The 18,436-nt window shown below is 48.2% G+C and overlaps 1 protein-coding gene across 1 annotated transcript; it reads left to right on the top strand.

The window, feature by feature from the left end:
- Positions 1-1,744: 1,744 nt before the first annotated feature.
- KCTD11 (potassium channel tetramerization domain containing 11) lies at positions 1,745-17,246 on the top strand. Its single transcript, XM_028703297.2, has 3 exons — positions 1,745-2,010; positions 9,301-10,407; positions 16,221-17,246. The coding sequence occupies exon 2, from the start codon at positions 9,323-9,325 to the stop codon at positions 10,316-10,318; it is 996 nt and encodes a 331-aa protein (XP_028559130.2). The 5' UTR covers positions 1,745-2,010; positions 9,301-9,322; the 3' UTR covers positions 10,319-10,407; positions 16,221-17,246.
- The last annotated feature ends 1,190 nt before the right edge of the window (positions 17,247-18,436 follow it).

Genomic DNA, 18,436 nt, shown 5'->3' with positions numbered 1-18,436 from the left:
CTGACAGGAGGTGTGCTGTTGGGCCTGAATCCTGCTTGGGACATCGCATCGCCTGACCTGCTGGTCCTTTCCTTTTCCCAATCCATTCACAGAATCATAGCTGGAGGGGACCCTGAGTCTTGTTGCAGGAATTTATGTATAGGTTGGGGGGGGGTTGCCCCTCCAGCAGATATCACGCACATGCAGCCCACTACCAAAACCAGCACAATCGCTTTCGTGACTTTTGTGATTTGTCCCCGCAAAACACCCCATCGCAGTTTCTTCCTATCTATTCAAAGGGACTTTGCTGCACGATACCAAATGTAAGAATTCACTGATAAATGTATCTCTGTACTGGCTCACTGGGAAAACTTCAGAAATTCATATAGACAGGTGAGCTCAGCTCCTCAGCAGCCCCTCTGCTTGAGTGATAATCCCTGACATCCTGATACCTGAGTGCCAGACAGGTAGCCAGTCCAGAAATAACAGACCAGATGAAGACAAAAGGGTGGGATGAACTTGGCTGGGAAACAGGGAAATGTGAATATCTCTTTTCTTACACTTGATGGGTGTTTGGTGGAGGGCAAGGGGAACCATGGGGCAGGGTCCAGGATGCTCAGATTACGGCCACCAGACCTCCCCTTTCATGATGTAACCGTGATGTAGTTTGGGGGGGGTGTAACATGGGGATTAGCAGCTAATAAAAGTTTGGGTTCTCTCTTGTTCGGGGCTTCCATCTTGTTCCACCTTGTGGCAGGTGGGAGTCCTGTCGCGACAGTGTTCCATAAAGACCAAGCCTACTGGCTCCTGTTTTGCTCTGGTATTCCTGGTGGGCGTTCTTGTTTCTTGTCCAAGGGAGCCCTCAGATTTCTCCGTTAACAGTGTCATCTAGTCCAACCCCTTGCAATGCAGGAATCTCAACTAAAGCATCGATGGCAGGTGGCTACCCAACCTGTGCCGACTCCGGGCTTCTGGCAAAGGCACTCTTCACATGCTCAGAAACACTGCTTCATAACTTCCCGGAAAGCAGAAAGTTAAGTGTTATGCTTGGAGAAGGGAGGGTTAAACCAACTGCGGAGATCCAGGAGGGAGTTTTTTATTTCCACGGCTAGAGGCTCAAAGAATTGGCCGCTTGGAAACTTGCCCTCCATTTTTCAAATACATATTTTATTAAATTTCCAAAAAGTTCACATAACCCAATACATGATAGATTTTTCTTTTCTTTTTTTCGACTTCCCATCCCATTTCCTGTGATGTTTCCTCTTCCATTGTTTTCCCCGCAAAAGCAGGGGTATCTGGAAGATCGTGGGGGAGGCGGGTTGTGTGCCAGGACGCCTGGGTCCCCTCCTCGCTTCTAAGAGGCTCCTGCAAGCGGGGAGGCGTCGGAAGCGGAGGGGCTCCTGGATCTTCATACCTGGGCGCTGGAAGACCTCCCCTCCATTTTTCCAAACATATATTTGATGATGATGATGATAATAATAATAATAATAATAATAATAATAATAATAATAATTTATTATTTATACCCCGCCCATCTGGCTGGGTTTCCCCAGCCATTCTGGGCGGCTTCCAACAAAACACTAAAACACAATAACCTATTAAACATTGATTGAAGTTCCAAAAAGTTCACAGAACCCAAGACTTCATAGCTTTTTCTTTTGTTTTGCAGATTTCCCATCCCATCCCCCCCCCACTTGCAGAAGCAGGGGGGTCTGGAGGGTCGGCGGGGTGCCAGGACGCCTGGGTCCCCTCCTCGCTCCCGGATCCTCCATACCTGTTCTAGGGAAACGCGCGGGACGCGACCCGCGGGGCGGGGGCGGAGACAACTCCCGCCCCGGACGCCTGGGTCCCTTCCCTCCCTCCTCCCGGGGCGTCCGTCGGGGCGGAGACCGGCGCCTGCCCGCCCACCCCGGCCGGTCCCTCCCTTATAAAGCGCGGCCAGCGCTGAGATAAGCTCAGCTGCGCGCAGCGCTGCGCTCCACTTCCTGCGCCGGCACCGGGAGCCGCCCAGAGACCTCGCCTCTGCTCCAGGTACAGCGACCCCCTCCGGCAGGATCGGGCCCCCCTGTCCTGTTTTCCACCTGGGTGGTCCTTTCCCTCCCTTAGGACACCCCCCCTCCAAAGGATCCCGCCCCCCAGGCGCTCCCAGGCCCTTTTGGGTTGGATAGGTGGGGGCCTTTTCCTGGGCTGAAATATTTCTAGTCCACCAGCCATCCCTGAAGTCTATTCCTGGTACAGCCAGACTCTTTCTGGAAGATCAGGTTTTTTAATTCTGTTTTAACAACTTATTGTGCTTTGATCTCATCTGTGCATTCACTTCGGGTTGTTGTTGTTGTCGTCGTTTTAGATACAATTTATTCATTTTATATAACCAAAACAAAACCACACACATTCAGAAATCCACATCATATATCTTAATTGCCTTCCCTCCACTCTCCCTCCTGGTTCCATTATTTTATACTTATTCACGTCCTTATAATCTTATATCATAATCCAATTTCAAAACCTTGTTCATGTCGTTACAAGCGACCTTTAGAAGTTCAACTCATGTAAAACCTATACACAAAGCTTACAGAGTATGCCTTGAAAAATTTCCCTTTTTGAAAAGGTCGTTTTTGACTGTAAATTTGGGGGGGGGGGCTCTCCTGGCTTGGGGAATTTTTTTTAAAAAACGAAGGTTCACAGGTTTGTAATAATAATAATAATAATTTATTACTTGTACCCCGCCCATCTAGCTGGGTTTCCCCAGCCACTCTGGGCGGCTTCCACAGAGACCAAAAGTACACTAAAATGCCACACATTTAAAACTTCCCTAAACAGGGCTGCCTTCAGATGTCTTCTGAATGTCAGGTAGTTGTTTATCGCTTTGACATCTGGTGGGAGGGCGTTCCACAGGGCGGGCGCCACCACCGAGAAGGCCCTCTGCCTGCTTCCCTGTAGCTTTGGTTCTCGCAATGAGGGAACCGCCAGAAGGCCCTCGGCGCTGGACCTCAGTGTCCAGGCTGAACGATGCGGGTGGAGACGCTCCTTCAGGTATACTGGGTAGAGTTAGGAAGGGGGACCTCATGGGTCATCTAGACCAACCCCCTTTCAATGCCAAACATGGGGTTCAAACCCACAACCCCGAGATTAAACTGATCAGACCTTCTTCCCCTTCCTCGGCTGAGAGAATCTTTTGCCAACATGGCGCTCCTCCCCAGATGTTTTAGACTACAACACCCAACACCCTGAGTCAGCTTGGCGCAATTGTGGTGGAACTGCCCCTTAAAATTTACCCCCTGAGCTCCTTGTCAAAACTCCCAATTTTATTGCAGGTTTCCTGCTCGGACCCCAAGCTAGTTGTATTGTATTGGAACCCATATTTCGCTCCGCCTCCTGTCCGAATTAAAAAATATTCCAAGCAGAGGGACTGAAATCAGGATTCCTCCAGCCTTACAAAGCTGCAACGTTTAAATTGGTCGTTTGCTTAGATGAACTGTCTTCAAAACTTTTAAATCTTTGAGAAGGGAAGGTCAATTTATTTTGGGGGAAAGGTGATTAGTCAACCTTAAGGGCTCTCTGGGAAGGAAGCCACACAAAGGAACCCCCCTCTTGTTATTTTACGGTATTTATACCTGCTACGTAATCGATGAAAATCTCTACATGAAATCTCGTAATGCGTGCACAAGAAAATGCTGGTAAAATCAAAACTTTACAAACAAGGAGATGTAAAATTTATCCAAAAAAGGAAAACCAAAATCGACAGTGTTAAAATGATACAAAGTGTGTGTATATACATATCTATCTATCTATCTATCTATCTATCATCTATCTATCTATCTATCTATCTATCTATCTATCTATCGTTTGATGTATTACAGAATTTATTATTTTGTTGGAAGCCGCCCAGAGTGGCTGGGGAAGCCCAGCCAGATGGGCGGGGTATATATTATTATTATTATTATTATTATTATTATTATTATTATCTATAAAATAGAATTGTAGGGTCTTCTAGTTCAACCCTGAGCTAAAGAATCTGACAGATGGCTATCCAACCTGTTTAAAAACTTCCAATGAAAAACCCTCCAGTGTGTAGCTCTATTGAATGCCCTGTTATTATCTTTTCCTTACACGCTTGCTTCAATCTTCCCCTTTCCCCTTTGTCGAAATTAAATAAAATTGCAAGTTTTCTGGGGCAGAGCTTCCACCCCTGCCTGGGCTCTGAGATTACCTGTGCAGCTTCCTGTCACATATTTGCAGCCTTGAGGTCTAGAAACATTTTCCCCCTCTGAAAAAAAGAGAGAAAATAACAGCAGCAAAACAACCAAGCAAGCTTTTCCAGAAGCCTGACGTTGTCGGTGTTTGTGTGAGGAATGTGAAAAGTTTCCTGTGAATTTTCAGTGGCGTAATGTATTTATGTTTTTCAACGTTTGCTGCTTGGAGGCCTGAGCCGCAAAAAGTAATTACCTGTCTTGAGATGAAACATGCATGTGTCATAGCGAGGCGTCAAAAAGGACGGGGGAAATAAATCCATTCAGTTCTTAATCACTGCCTTGACCTCAGCGTCTTCTGGTCTATTTGTAGAAAAGAATCAGCGGGGCAGGGCTGGGAACTCAAGATGTTGTTGGACTCCAACTCCCATCAGCCCCAGACAGGCGGGAGCCAGGGATTATGGGAGTTGTAGTCCAATAACATTGGGAGGGCCCCACAGGCTTCCACCCCCTCCTTTAACAACATGTTTAATGCGTCAGAATAGTTGCTTACTCATACGCAAAGGTTCAGAAGAAGGCAAGCAAAACTACTGACTGAATAGAAAGTTTGCGGCGTTTGAGATTTTAGTTTAGAGAAAAGGTCATAGGCAGCGGGATGGAAGTTGATAAAACGAATGATGAGGAGGAAGAGAATAGAGGAAAGCTTTCCCCACTCCCTCATAACAAGAGAATATGCAGGCATCTGAGGAACGTGAATGTCGGCAAAGCCGGGACAGATACAACAAAGTCTTTCTTCACACGGCGCATGGATTAAACTGTGGAACTCCCTGCCACAGCAGGCAGAGATGGCCACCAAATTAAAGTTAAAGGGACCCCAGACCATGAGGTCCAGTCGTGGCCGACTCTGGGGTTGCAACGCTCATCTCGCTTTATTGGCCAAGGGAGCCAGCGTACAGCTTCCGGGTCATGTGGCCAGCAGGACTAAGCCGCTTCTGGCGAACCAGAGCAGCGCACGGAAACGCCGTTTACCTTCCTGCCGGAGTGGTACCTATTTATCTACTTGCACTTTGAGGTGCTTTCGAACTGCTAGGTGGGCAGGAGCAGGGACTGAGCAACGGGAGCTCACCCCGTCATTGCGGGGATTCGAACCGCCGACCTTCTGATCAGCAAGCCCTAGGCTCTGTGGTTTAACCCACAGCGCCACCCGTGTCCCACCAAATTAGATGGCTTTAAAAGAGGATTGGAGAAATTTATGCGTCCAAACCTGTGCGTCTTTCTCCCTCTTCCTTCCTGCGAGATGGTGTGCGCACACCTGTCGACATGTTGTTTGGTGCTCTGCTCCAGCAGGACCTGTAAGCGCCTCTCCTTGATATAAAATCGGTTCCTTCTCCTCCCTCTGCCCCTTGACCCGTCCTCGGCCTCTCCCAGAGAGGTGGTCACGGGCACAAGACTGGGACCCACCCAATGCACCGGGGGTTGTTTTGGGTGCCACCAGACTCCCTGTTTTGTTGTTGTTGTTTAGTCATGTCCACCTCTTTGTGACCCCCAGGACCAGAGCACGCCAGGCACTCCTGTCTTCCACCGCCTCCCGCAGTTTGGTCAGACTCATGCTGGTCGCTTCGAGAACACTGTCCCACCATCTCGTCCTCCGTCGTCCCCTTCTCCTTGTGCCCTCCATCTTTCCCAACATCAGGGTCTTTTCCAGGGAGTCTTCTCTTCTCATGAGGTGGCCAAAGTCTTGGAGCCTCAGCTTTAGGATCTGTCCTTCCAGTGAGCACTCAGGGCTGATTTCCTTCAGAATGGAGAGGTTTGATCTTCTTGCAGTCCATGGGACTCTCAAGAGTCTCCTCCAGCACCAGAATTCAAAAGCATCCATTCTTTGGCGATCAGCCTTCTTTATGGTCCAGCTCTCACTTCCATACATCACTGCTTCATAGATCATTGCCTTGCTGTGGCGAAAGGGCTTGAATAACTCAGAGAAGCTTTGAGATATGCCATGCAGGGCCACCTAAGATGGACAGGTCATAGTGGAGAGTTTTGACCAAACGTGATCCACCTGGAGCAGGAACCGGCAAGTCACTGCAGTATCCCTTCCAAGGAAACTCCATAGACAAAGACGACTCCCTGTTTACTAAACCCAAAGTCTCCTGCTGCCTCCACATCCTTCGGCGTTTGTGGGCAAACAGTCTCTGCTCCTGTCGCCAGCCAGCCGTGGCTATTTATGGCTACTTGACTGTGGTCTGACTTCACAGTTGCAGGCAGAATCGTAGAGGTGCAAGGGACCCCCAAAGGTCATCCATGCCAACCCCCTTCAATGCAGGAATCTCAGCTAAAGCATCCATGGCAGATGGACATCCGGCCTCTGCGTCAAAACTTCCAAGGAAGGAGACTCCAACGCCTCGCGAGGGTGTCTGTTCCACTGTCAAACGCCTCTTGCTGTCAGAAAGTTCTTCCTGCTTCTAGATTCCTGCAGGAGGGAAGAGTTGCCCTCGTGTTCGAATCCTGACTGCTAGATGGTTTCCCTTCCGGGCGTGTGGTTGCCCCCTGTGAACAGGACGGTGGACCACTGGCCTGATCCCAGCAGGATGTTGTTCCGCTCCGATGTGTACAACTCAATCCACAAATTCTTCATCCTTTCTTGTTTTAAATTATGTTTATTCAGTTTTTCCAATTAATGTTTACATTCATTTTTAAAAAAATGATATTTATTGAAAAAAAGTTTTTTAAAAAAATTACACACACACAAAAACAAAAAAACAAAAAACAAAACAGAAAAATAAAAATAAAACATAAAACCATCGTTCTCAAATTCTCCACTTTCAATACCTTCTTTCTTTGACCTCCTCCTCCTCCCTTTTCTTGTGCCCTGATTAATAATAATCGCAGCAAATCCTTTCCTTAATTCATAATATTCTGTCATTACATTACCTTAATCTATTTTCATCTTATCATATAGAAAACCTTAAAGTTTAAAACTTAAATCTTATTTTTACCAACTTCTCCTAACCATAACATTCTTATCTAATTCTTTAGACATTTTTACAAGAGCCAAGTAATTTCATTTCAACATTTTTCTAACATTCATCAATTTTATAGAACAGTCCTAATGATAAAAAAACAAAAAAAAAACAACCAATCCAATCTTCATCCAGCGTCCCTTCCTCCTGGTCCCGGGTTTTGTCAGTCCTTTTTATCCTATTAATCTAGCACATTAACCTGGTAATCTTATATCCGAGGCCCTCAAGTCTCTTCCATGTCCCTTCCGCAGCTCTTCTTCATATTTTCCTTTCATTCGTGGGAACTCCAGCTTGGTAATGCTTTGGACCCTTTTCAACAGATCAGCCCCTTTTCCATAGACCAGACTGGACTCCATATGGTATTTAAAAACATGTTCCAGATTCCCTCCAAAATTGAGAGCCCCCACAGCTCCAGACATCTGACGGCACATTGCCAGACTCGAAAAGTCCAAATCTCCCTGTATAGGGGGGTCTATCCAGCCCCCCATTTCCAAACCTAACCAAACTTTATCTTTCGAAGTCTGGTTTTTTCCAAGTTCATTTGTCAAATCCAAAAATTTATGTTCCTGCTGGGCCGCTGCTCCCTCCGTCTCTGGCGCCCAAGATTCAGCAACATCCTCTTCTTTCAGTTGTTCTGTCATGGCACACTCCTGTTTTAGTTCCTGGGTGGGCTCCATATAATTTCCCACTACCTGTTCAAAGGTTCCAGCCGCATTAGTCATTAAATCCGTCTTCTGGCTTAACTGATCCAATAGGGCATTTATTTTGCAGAGAGCACCCAACAGTGCTTCTGAAGACATTGTCCTGCAAGGTCACAAATCCTTTCCCACGGTTGTAATCTGAGGCAGCTGCTAGCTCCCAGGAATTAGTTACAATTTCACAATCCCCCTCTAGGGGGAAAGCTTCTAGTTGTTCTTTCTTTTGATAACAATAGCAACAAAGTTTCTTTTTAAAGATATTTTGTCCATATTTGTTCTTTTAAAATGCGAAAGGAAACAATGGAATCACTATGTTTCTCTTCTCTTAACTATCTGTCAGAGACATTTATTTCTGGTCAATGAGCTTCAAACGTCAATTCTGACACCCCGCTCCAGGATCAGGACGGTGGAAAATTACTTTGCTTTAAACTCACTTCTGCAGGTTTAAACAGCCCAAAAAAGATCCCCCTTCTTCTCCTGCTGCCGAAGGGGGGTTCAGCGATTTTAAATGATGAAAGCCAATCCTTTGAAAGTGATTTTCAAAGCTCTAGCTTACGTTATCTTTGCTTTGTTCTGGCTACAAGGAAACGGAAGGCTGACTTCCTGTTTAGACCTTCCCGTTTCAGTACCAAATTGGGGTAAATTTTAAGTCCAAATTCCTTTCTATTTCGCCAGTTCTTTATTAAAGTCCAAATGTTCAATGTTTCAGTACTCACGGGTGGTTATTTTAGATACCAAATTGTCCCAGGAAAAAGGCAGCGCTCTCCGGCAACGGCTATGCGACTTCGCTCCGCAGAAAAAGCAATTGACTCACAGCACCGCGCCATTTCCCCCTCGTCGCTTCGGAGCCCGTTAGTGGGTTCCTTTGCGGGTTGGGGGGGGGCGCTAAGAGTGCCCGCCGAGTCCCACGGTCACAGGCTTCATCCGCCTGTGATTTCCAGAAGGGTCCCCGCTTCGCCGCAGCGGAAAGGACCCGTTTCATGCGGAGCTGGTCCCTCCAAGTCAGAGGGGGAGGAGAAATGGAAGTGGCTCCGTTTTCCTGCTGCTTCGCTGAAGGGGCACTGTGCAGAGAGGGGGAGAAATTTTTTTTCTTGTTCTCCCCCCTCTAAAACAAGGTGCGTCCTATGGTCGGGTGCGTCCTATACAGCAAAAAATACGGTATGTTTATTTGGTTCTACATTTTCAAGAGAATCCATCAAGAGTACACATTTTGTGACTTTCAGAGATTTATAAGATTCCTGTTCATTTGGTTTTCCAGAGAGTATATATTTCATATTCTTTAATGTTCTGAATAGATTATATAAAGAGATTATATTGACATCGTATTGTTGTACTCGGTCATCGTGTTGCCTTTGGATATTACTGATACTTACCTGGCAGGTGAGCCACCTTGATCACAAATGCTTCTTTCGCCAGGTGAAATCCCTCCTTCGCAACGATGCCGGGCACCTGCGAGGCCCCGGGGCGGACGCCTGGCCTGGTGACCTTGAACGTCGGCGGCAAGCTCTACAGCACCACCCTGGACACCCTCACCCGCTTCCCTGACTCCATGCTGGGCGCCATGTTCCGCGGCCTCCAGCCGGCCCTCACCGACAGCTGCGGCAACTACTTCATCGACCGCGACGGCAAAGCCTTCCGCCACATCCTCAACTTCCTCCGTTTCGGCCGGCTGGACCTGCCCGAGGGCTACGCTGAGCTCTCCCTCCTGCGGGCCGAGGCGGACTTCTACCAGATCCAGCCGCTCTTGGAGGAGCTACGGCGGGTCGAGGCGGAGCGATGGCGGCAGAGGAGGAACGCGGTGCTGCATGCCGACGTGGACGTACGGAAACGCCTGGTGCACTTCAACGTCCGTCGAGGGCCGCAGAACTACGAGCTGAGCTCCAGCTGCCTGCACATCTTCACGGCCAACGTTTTCTGCACCGATAAACATTTCTTGGCTTTGCTGCGGAGGCGGCTGGGCCAATCAGGCAGTGGCGTGGAAGAGGGGCATTCTGGGAAGGGTGTGGGACAATTCTCTAGGAATACGGGCTCTGGCACGGTGAGGGATTCCGTCATCGGCAACGGAGATTTCAGAGAGCGGAAGGGGCGGCTGGGCGGTTCGGGGACCGGCGGCGAGCTGGGGATTTGGCCGGGCGACTCCACGGACGAAGACGAATCGGACGAGGAGGCGTGGGACTACTCCCCTGTGGACACCAAGACGTGCCACCACCTTTGCCTGGAGTGGGCGCCGCGCCCAGCCGAACTTCCGGTGGCCGAGTACGCCAAACAGAAGCTGCAGCCTCTGGCGGTTGGCGGGCGGGAGGTCCGTACGGGCCACGAGTTCCTGGAGGAGGTGCTGAAGGTGGCGCTGGCGCAAGGCTTCCGTGTGGATTCCGTCTTCCCCGACCCGGCGGATATCCTGAACGCCCGCTCTTTGCGGTTCGTCCGGCACTGAACCTTATGTGACCAAATGCCGGGGGTGGGAAGGGGGAGAGCAGCAGCACCGCGCGAAGATCAGCGCCGTCTTAAAGGAAGATGGAGAGGGTAAGAAACTGGAGGGGACGTAATGGAAGAGGAGGGAAGGTTGGTGCTTGTTGAGTTCAGCTTGATGGGCAAGTTCCTCTTTTAATATATATATATACATGTTTTTATAGGGACGCGGGTGGCGCTGTGGGTTAAACCACAGAGTCTAGGACTTGCCAATCAGAAGGTTGCCGGTTCGAATCCCCGCGGCGGGCTGAGCTCCCGTTGCTCAGTCCCAGCTCCTGTATACACCATTTATTCTTATTTTTTCCAAACAAACCTCAAAGTGGTTTATGAAATGCAAAATGAACTTTTTGCCATTCTCCCCAGTGAACCTGTCTGTTCTTGAGATCCTTGGGGGATACCATTTTTTCAGTCCCACGACCCTCCCAGGGAGGGCCTTCTTGGTAGTGGCTGCCCCCAAACAACTTTGGAACTCCCTTTCGAGAGAAGAAAGACTTGCTCCCTCCTTGGCCACCTTGAGTCGCGGTCCTGGCAGTGTGTGTGTGAGAAAGGCAAAATATAAAGAATACTAATTGTTTTTTAAGAACTATCCAGGGTCCTTCTACAGCCCTTGTAATATTTCCTTCCCCTAAATCAGAGATGGCCTCTGCAAGGCAGGGTCCTCTCAAGTCTGGGGGAAATATTTCTGAATTTGGACGCTGAAATCCCGGTTCCTCAAACTGCGGTGGATGTTTCAGAACAGTTAGACGGGAGAGAGGTGGAGGCAAATTTGGAGAAAAAAATTAAGGGCCGTGTGGCAAATCAGTAACTTTCAGCAGGACTTGGATCTAGGTTCAGAGTTCAAAATATTGGCAGTCAAAAGTCAGAGCAGGAAGCCAAGCGTTCTCCCTGCTGAACAATGTTTGCATAAGAATACAGTGGACTCTCGGGTTTCGAACGTGATCCGTGCGGGAGGCACGTTCGCAACCCGCAGCGTCCGCCAGCCGCAATCCGCAGCACCGCACCTGTGCACTCGCGGGTTGCGATTTGGCGCTTCTGTGCATGCACAACCGCCGAAACCCGGAAGTAACCCATTCCAGTACTTCCGGGTTTCGGCAGTCCGCAACCTGAGAAACACAACCTGAAGCGTCTGCAACCCGAGATATGACTGTAAATATATATTTTTTTTAAATTTAACATTGTCCAGTAGCACCTTAAAGGTAAAGGTAAAGGGACCCCTGACCATTAGGTCCAGTCGTGGCCGACTCTGGGGTTGTGGCGCTCATCTCGCTTTACTGGCCGAGGGAGCCGGCGTACAGCTTCCGGGTCATGTGGCCAGCATGACTAAGCCGCTTCTGGCGAACCAGAGCAGCGCACGGAAACGCCGTTTACCTTCCCGCCAAAGTGGTACCTATTTATCTACTTGCAGTTTGATGTGCTTCCAAACTGCTAGGTGGGCAGGAGCAGGGACCGAGCTATGGGAGCTCACTCCGTCGTGGGGATTCGAACCGCCAACCTTCTCATCGGCAAGTCCTAGGCTCTGTGGTTTAACCCACAGTGCCACCCGTGTCTCACCTTAAAGGTAAAGGTACCCCTGCCCGTACGGGCCAGTCTTGACAGACTCTGGGGTTGTGCGCCCATCTCACTCAAGAGGCCGGGGGCCAGCGCTGTCCGCAGACACTTCCGGGTCATGTGGCCAGCGTGACAAAGTTGCATGTGGCGAGCCAGCGCAGCACACGGAAACGCCGTTTACCTTCCCGCTAGTAAGCGGTCCCTATTTATCTACTTGCACCCGGGGGTGCTTTCAAACTGCTAGGTTGGCAGGCGCTGGGACCGAACAACGGGAGCGCACCCTGCCGCGGGGATTCGAACCACCGACCTTTCGATCGGCAAGCCCTAGGCGCTGAGGCTTTTACCCACAGCGCCACCCACTGTTCTGGCTTCTGGGATAGCTGCGCAGCCTCCATTCGCTCCATAAGACGCACACACATTTCCCCTTACTTTTTAGGAGGGAAAAAGTGAGTCTTATAGAGCAAAAAATACGGTATATCCCGCCCTCCCCAGCCGAAGCCGGGTTCAGAGCGGCTAACAACAGTAAAAGTAACACAATTTACATAAAACCACAATCAATTAATTGAAATACATTCTAAAATCTTCTGCAGTAATTTACCCTCTTTTGTCTGTCAGTGTTGCTTGACACTTCTGACACCACTTGGCTGCAACGCAGTGATGTTTATGGGAATTCCAAGCAACCAGGCAGCAAAAACGGTCGGAATTTTTGCAGGCCAGTTTCTTTGAGGGAAGGGGAAATTGTCACCCAGGGGGAAAGTGGTTTCACACAGGCCCTAAAGGAAAGGCGGAGTTTTGTAGGGGAGGCCGGGGAGTGAGCAGAGTTCATAGATGGAGGAGAATAATAATAATAATAATAATAATAATAATAAATTAATAAAATAATTTTATTTATATCCTGCCCTCCTCAGCCGAAGCCGGGCTCAGAGCGGCTAACAACAGTAAAAGTAACACAATTTACATAAAATCACAATCATTCTAAAATACTTTCTAGAAATACATTCTAAAATCAATTCATTCTTAGGGGAGGAGTTTGGCTGCAAAGCTCAGCGTGTTCTGGGGTTTAAATGAGAGTTGCCGGGGCTCAGCCCCCAGGAAACCCTTCCCTCCTGGTCCCAGCACCTCCCTGAAGAGGGAAAGGAACTTTGCACGTGTGCAGTGGTACCCTTGTTGTTCCTGCTGCCCCCAAAGTGCTCGAGATAAATTTCTGGCTTGTCTCAGAGGCCGGATTCCAGGGAGCGCTGACTCACCTGGGCGAGAGTGTTGCTAGGATCTGGGCGTCGCTGCCTCCAAAGTCGGCCAACCTGTCTTTACGAAAGGGAAGGAGAGGGCCGGTCACCTGGGCCCCTCCCAAGCCCAAGCAAGATGAGCTGGTTGTGTTTAGTGGGTTTAGCAAGGATAATAATAATAATAATAATAATAATAATAATAATAATAATTTATTATTTATACCCCGCCCATCTGGCTGAGTTTCCCCAGCCACTCTGGGCGGCTCCCAATCAGTGTTAAAAACAGTACAGCGTTACATATTAAAAACTTCCCTGAACAGGGCTGCCTTAAGATGTCTTCTGAATGTCAGGTAATTATTTATCTCTTTAACATCTGATGGGAGGGCGTTCCACAGGGCGGGCGCCACTACCAAGAAGGCCCTCTGTCTGGTTCCCTGTAGCCTCACTTCTCGCAATGAGGGAACCACCAGAAGGCCCTCAGCGCTGGATCTCAGTGTCTGGGTTGAACGATGGGGGTGGAGACGGTCCTTCAGGATGGGCAGGGGAGTCTGGGAGATAGGGTAGGACTTCCACCTGAATTGTGGTTCCATCATCATCATCATCATCATCATCATCATCATTCCCCTCCATCTATGAACTCTGCTCACTCCGCAGCCAGGCCAATGGCCCTTCTAGTCCAGCTTCCTCTTCTCAGAGTGATCAACCAATAGGGAAACTCACACGCAAGATTTGAACCCAAGATCCCTCTCCCCTCTTGCGATTCCCCATGACTCATATTCAGAAGCATTTGCTGCCTCCAAACGAGAGTCCTCTCCTCTGTGAATTTCTCTGATTGTCTTTGAAAGCTGTCGATCCTGAGGCAGGGAGTTCCACAGGTCAACTATGGAGGAGGACTTCCTTTTATCTTCCCTGCATCCTCCAGCCTCGCGCGATGTTTGCGAGATCTAGCATTACGAGAGAGAGGGAGGAGAAGTTCTCTCTTTCCCCACACCAGGCAAAATCGTGTCCAACTCTTTGTGGCCCCATGGACCAGAGTACTTGGGAGAAAAGCAGTGACAAACCTAGACAGCATCTTAAAAAGCAGAGACGTCACCTTGCCAACAAAGGTCCGTATAGTTAAAGCTCTGGTTTTCCCAGTAGTGATGTATGGAAGTGAGAGCTGGACCATCAAGAAGGCTGATGGCCGAAGAATGGATGCTTTTGAATTCTGGTGCTGGAGGAGACTCTGGAGAGTCCCATGGACTGCAAGAAGATCACACCTCTCCATTCTGAAGGAAATCAGCCCTGAGTGCTCACTGGAAGGACAGATCCTGAAGCTGAGGCTCCAAGACTTTGGCCACCTCTTGAGAAGAGAAGACTCCCTGGAAAAGACCCTGATGTTGGGAAAGACGGAGGGCACAAGGAGAAGGGGACGACAGAGGACGAGATGGTGGGACAGTGTTCTCGAAGCTACCAGCATGAGTTTGACCGAACTGCGGGAGGCAGTGGAAGACAGGAGTGCCTGGCATGCTCTGGTCCAGGGGGTCATAAAGAGTTGGAGATGACTAAACGACTCAACAACAACAACAACAAGCAGGGAAACTGCCTTTCTTCATCGGAGAGTTGCTCCCTCCCCTTGACTGTTTGGGTTGGACCTTTTCCAACTCTTAACAATCTCCGTTTTGAGGCCAGGCGACCAGAACTGTGCATGTCTTGTTCCAAACTGGGGGAGAGATGGGTTGAGGTGTGTCAAGGCGAACACTGAACCATTCTGGCTCTCCTATTGGCGTCTTGAGAACCCGGGTTGGTTGCAGAGTGGTACCTCGGACAGGCCAGATGGCTGGTGGAGAGGTTGATCTTTGTCTTTCTGGGCTGACAAGCAGGCTATTGTATTATGGGTTGCCTGCTCCCAGAATGGCAGCCTTTGTTATGGGTCTGTGCTGTGGGGAGCTCAGTTCAATGGGGCTCACAGTCTCTCTCCCTTCTGCTCTGGTCGAGATTTATTTCATTTTGCAACAGCCACGACAACAGATGGAAATTGAAAGGTGAAAAGCGTTCCAGCTATAAAATAGGCACGCGGAATGAGTATCGTGGTGCGTGGGTTTGAATAACAAAGCGAAGAATACCCGTGTTGTCCAGTTATCAAATTGAGTTATATGAAAAGTGTCAGCCTCAGCTTTGGGTTCCCAGACAGACTACAAATCCTATCATTCCTAGCCAGAGATGATGGGAGTTGTAGTCGCAGAACATCTGGAGACCTGAGAGACAGGCTCCAGTCCTTGCTGAAATCTCAAATTATCCCTATTTTTTCCTGTTATGATAGCCATATTCCAGAGGGAGTGTTACCAAGTCTCTGGGGCAAGATTTGGGACTGTTTCCTGTTGAGTTGCAATTCCTATTTGTGCTGCCCAGGTCTTATATAAGACCATTTTAATATTTTTTTACAACATATCTACATCGGTGTCATCAAAAAATAGTAATGTTAATTTTGGGCAGCAAACAATCTTTTTCTTTTGTACAGTGGTACCTCGGGTTAAGTACCGTACTTAATTCGTTCCGGAGGTCCGTTCTTAATCTGAAACTGTTCTTAACCTGAAGCACCACTTTAGCTAATGGGGCCTCCTGCTGCTGCTGCGCCGCCGGAGCACGATTTCTGTTCTCATCCTGAAGCAAAGTTCTTAACCTGAAGCACTATTTCTGCGTTAGCGGAGTCTGTAACCTGAAGCGTATGTAACCCGAGGTACCGCTGTAATATTGATCATATCTGTCAAAATTAAAGTGATGATATGTGCCAAGTTTATCGCAACCCCTCCAGCAGCAACGGAAGAAAACATTTTAGACTTTTGCAAAGGAGTGCAATGCCATCTGTGTGGTAATTTCAAGGAGTTTTTCCTAAGGCAACTGGAAACGGATTTTAAGGGTCGTTGTTCCATCCCGCTGTCTTTGGACTACAACTCCCACCATCCCGAGCTAACAGGACCAGTGGTCAGGGATGATGGGAATTGTAGTCCCAAAAACAGCTGGAGGGCCAAGTGTGGCCATCACTGGGCTAGATCAGCTCTACAGCTCTATGATTCCCAAAGTTTAACAGTCTCTTTTTTATTCTTCTTCTAGGTTTTTATTAAAGTTTCCTGTGCCTTCGGCTTCCAGTTCCCACAGCTGAGCTGAATTTCTGGGGTTCTCCGTTCTGCCTCACCTCACCCAAATCTTCCACCTTAGCACCACAGCAACCAAATACCCTACAAAGGGGAGAATGGGCTGAAGACGGATGGATGGGTTTCGAAACATACAAGTGCAATTTTGGGGGAGAATCAAACAGACTTTTGTTAACGCTTTTCACTGAGGACACTTTGACGTTAGGGTGAAACGGGCTGCCTCCTGGCTTTCGCAATTGTGTGCCTTTTGGAAAACCCAAAAAGCATTTTTGTAACACTCACAAAATGGAACCTTTGAGGGTTTCTTGGGAAGTCTTAATGATGAAACCGGTTTCAATCCGGTTTGGTTTTGCAAGGAGCACTGTGGCTTTTTCAGTTTAGACCTGTTGTCTTGTTTCTGACTGCCTTGTAGTTTGTTTTTTTTAGGCACATAAACACTTCTCAGGTGGTGGGAATGTTGGCCACTGCCTAGGCTAGCCTTCGCCAAACTGGCGACCTCCGGACTACAACTCCCATCATCCTCAGCGTCGTGCTGGCGGGGCATGATGGGAGTTGTAGTCCCATCGGCAGGCCGCCATGTTGGCAAAGGCTGGTCTAGCAGACTTCCTGGTTGCTAAGTGGGTAAAAACTTCACATTTCCCTCTCACATCATTCCCTCGACACGAGAACATCTAGATAGTTGCTTTGCGAAGCTGTGCTTCGGTGGTGGTGGTGGAGATGCACACCCCCTCCTTCGGAAATGGCCTGGGCCTGTTGGAAGAAAAATATTGCATTTGCCACGGTGGTTCTTAGCACACCTGGAGATGCCCCATTATTCTTAGTGCCCTTTGTGTGGTCTCTATTCTCCTCGGTTAGAGAGCCAAACATCTGTTTCGGGAGAAGTCACTACCATTCTCCTTCCGCCGCTGATGGTGAGCAGGTGTGTCGGCCTCGGAGGTTGACCGCGGTGTCGCAGTACAATAAAGCTTGCTTTTTAATAAAAATATACAGACTTTGGTGAGGATATTGGGGGGGTGGGAATGGAGGAAATTGGGAATTCCCAGAAAATGCACACCTTTGTTTGTGGATGGGCGAAGAAGCGAACATAAAAATAAATTCCTGCCATATTAGGCCATGTATCTCAGCACCCTTGCAGTAGCTTTAGAGCAAAACGACGACAACAAACCGATGGTTACGTGAAACATAATAAACACACAAGACGTAACAGGCTGTACTTTTGAATAAGTAAGGTATACTATTCATAGTATCAAATTGTAGATTTCAACGGAAGTCTTGCAAAGTTCAACGAAAAAAGCAGAAGACCTAGTGGATCAGTTCATTCTCTAGTGAGTTCATGCATAAGGTCTGTACATGTCTTCCACCTGTCTAACCACTATATGATCCACTATCCTGTAATATTACATACAGGTGAAACTCGAAAAATTAGAATATTGTGGAAAAGTTCCTTTATTTCACCAATTCAACTTGAAAGGTGAAACTAATATATGAGATAGACTCGTGACATGCAAAGCAAGATATGTCAAGCCTTGATTTGTTATCATTGCGATGGTCATGGCGTTACAGCTTATGAAAACACCAAATTAACAATCTCACAAAATTAGAATATTCAAGGAAATCAGCAAAACAAGGATTGCAAATCGAGCAAGATTGGACCTCTGAGAAGTAGAAGTAGAAGTTGAATTCCGGAAATAAAGGAACTTTTCCACGACATTCTATTTTTTCGAGTTTCACCTGTATGAGCCTGTTCTACTGAGGAAGCCTAGGATGGCAAAACAAGGCTAATATTCCGGAAATCCTTGTCTTAGACTCTGTGGAACTGTAACAATCCTTCATGTGGATTATTGGATTCTTATGAACAGGTGGAATAGACATTTATACATGTATGGACCTTATGCATGAACTGACCAGAGAATGAACTGATCCACTGGGTCCTCCGCTTTTTTCATTGAACTTTATGAGACTTCCGTTAAAATCTACAATTTGATAATATGAATAGTATGCCTTATTTATTCAAAAGTATAGGGACGCGGGTGGCGCTGTGGGTTAAACCACAGAGCCTAGAACTTGCCGATCAGAAGGTCGGCAGTTCGAATCCCCGCGATGGGGTGAGCTCCCGTTGCTCGGTCCCTGCTCCTGCCAACCTAACAGTTCGAAAGCACCTCAAAGTGCAAGTAG

This window comes from Podarcis muralis, chromosome 13 (assembly GCF_964188315.1).
Source record: "Podarcis muralis chromosome 13, rPodMur119.hap1.1, whole genome shotgun sequence".
Lineage (NCBI taxonomy): Eukaryota > Metazoa > Chordata > Lepidosauria > Squamata > Lacertidae > Podarcis > Podarcis muralis.
Note: the sequence above shows the minus strand (reverse complement) of the source record. Positions and strands in the feature narration are given on the sequence as shown.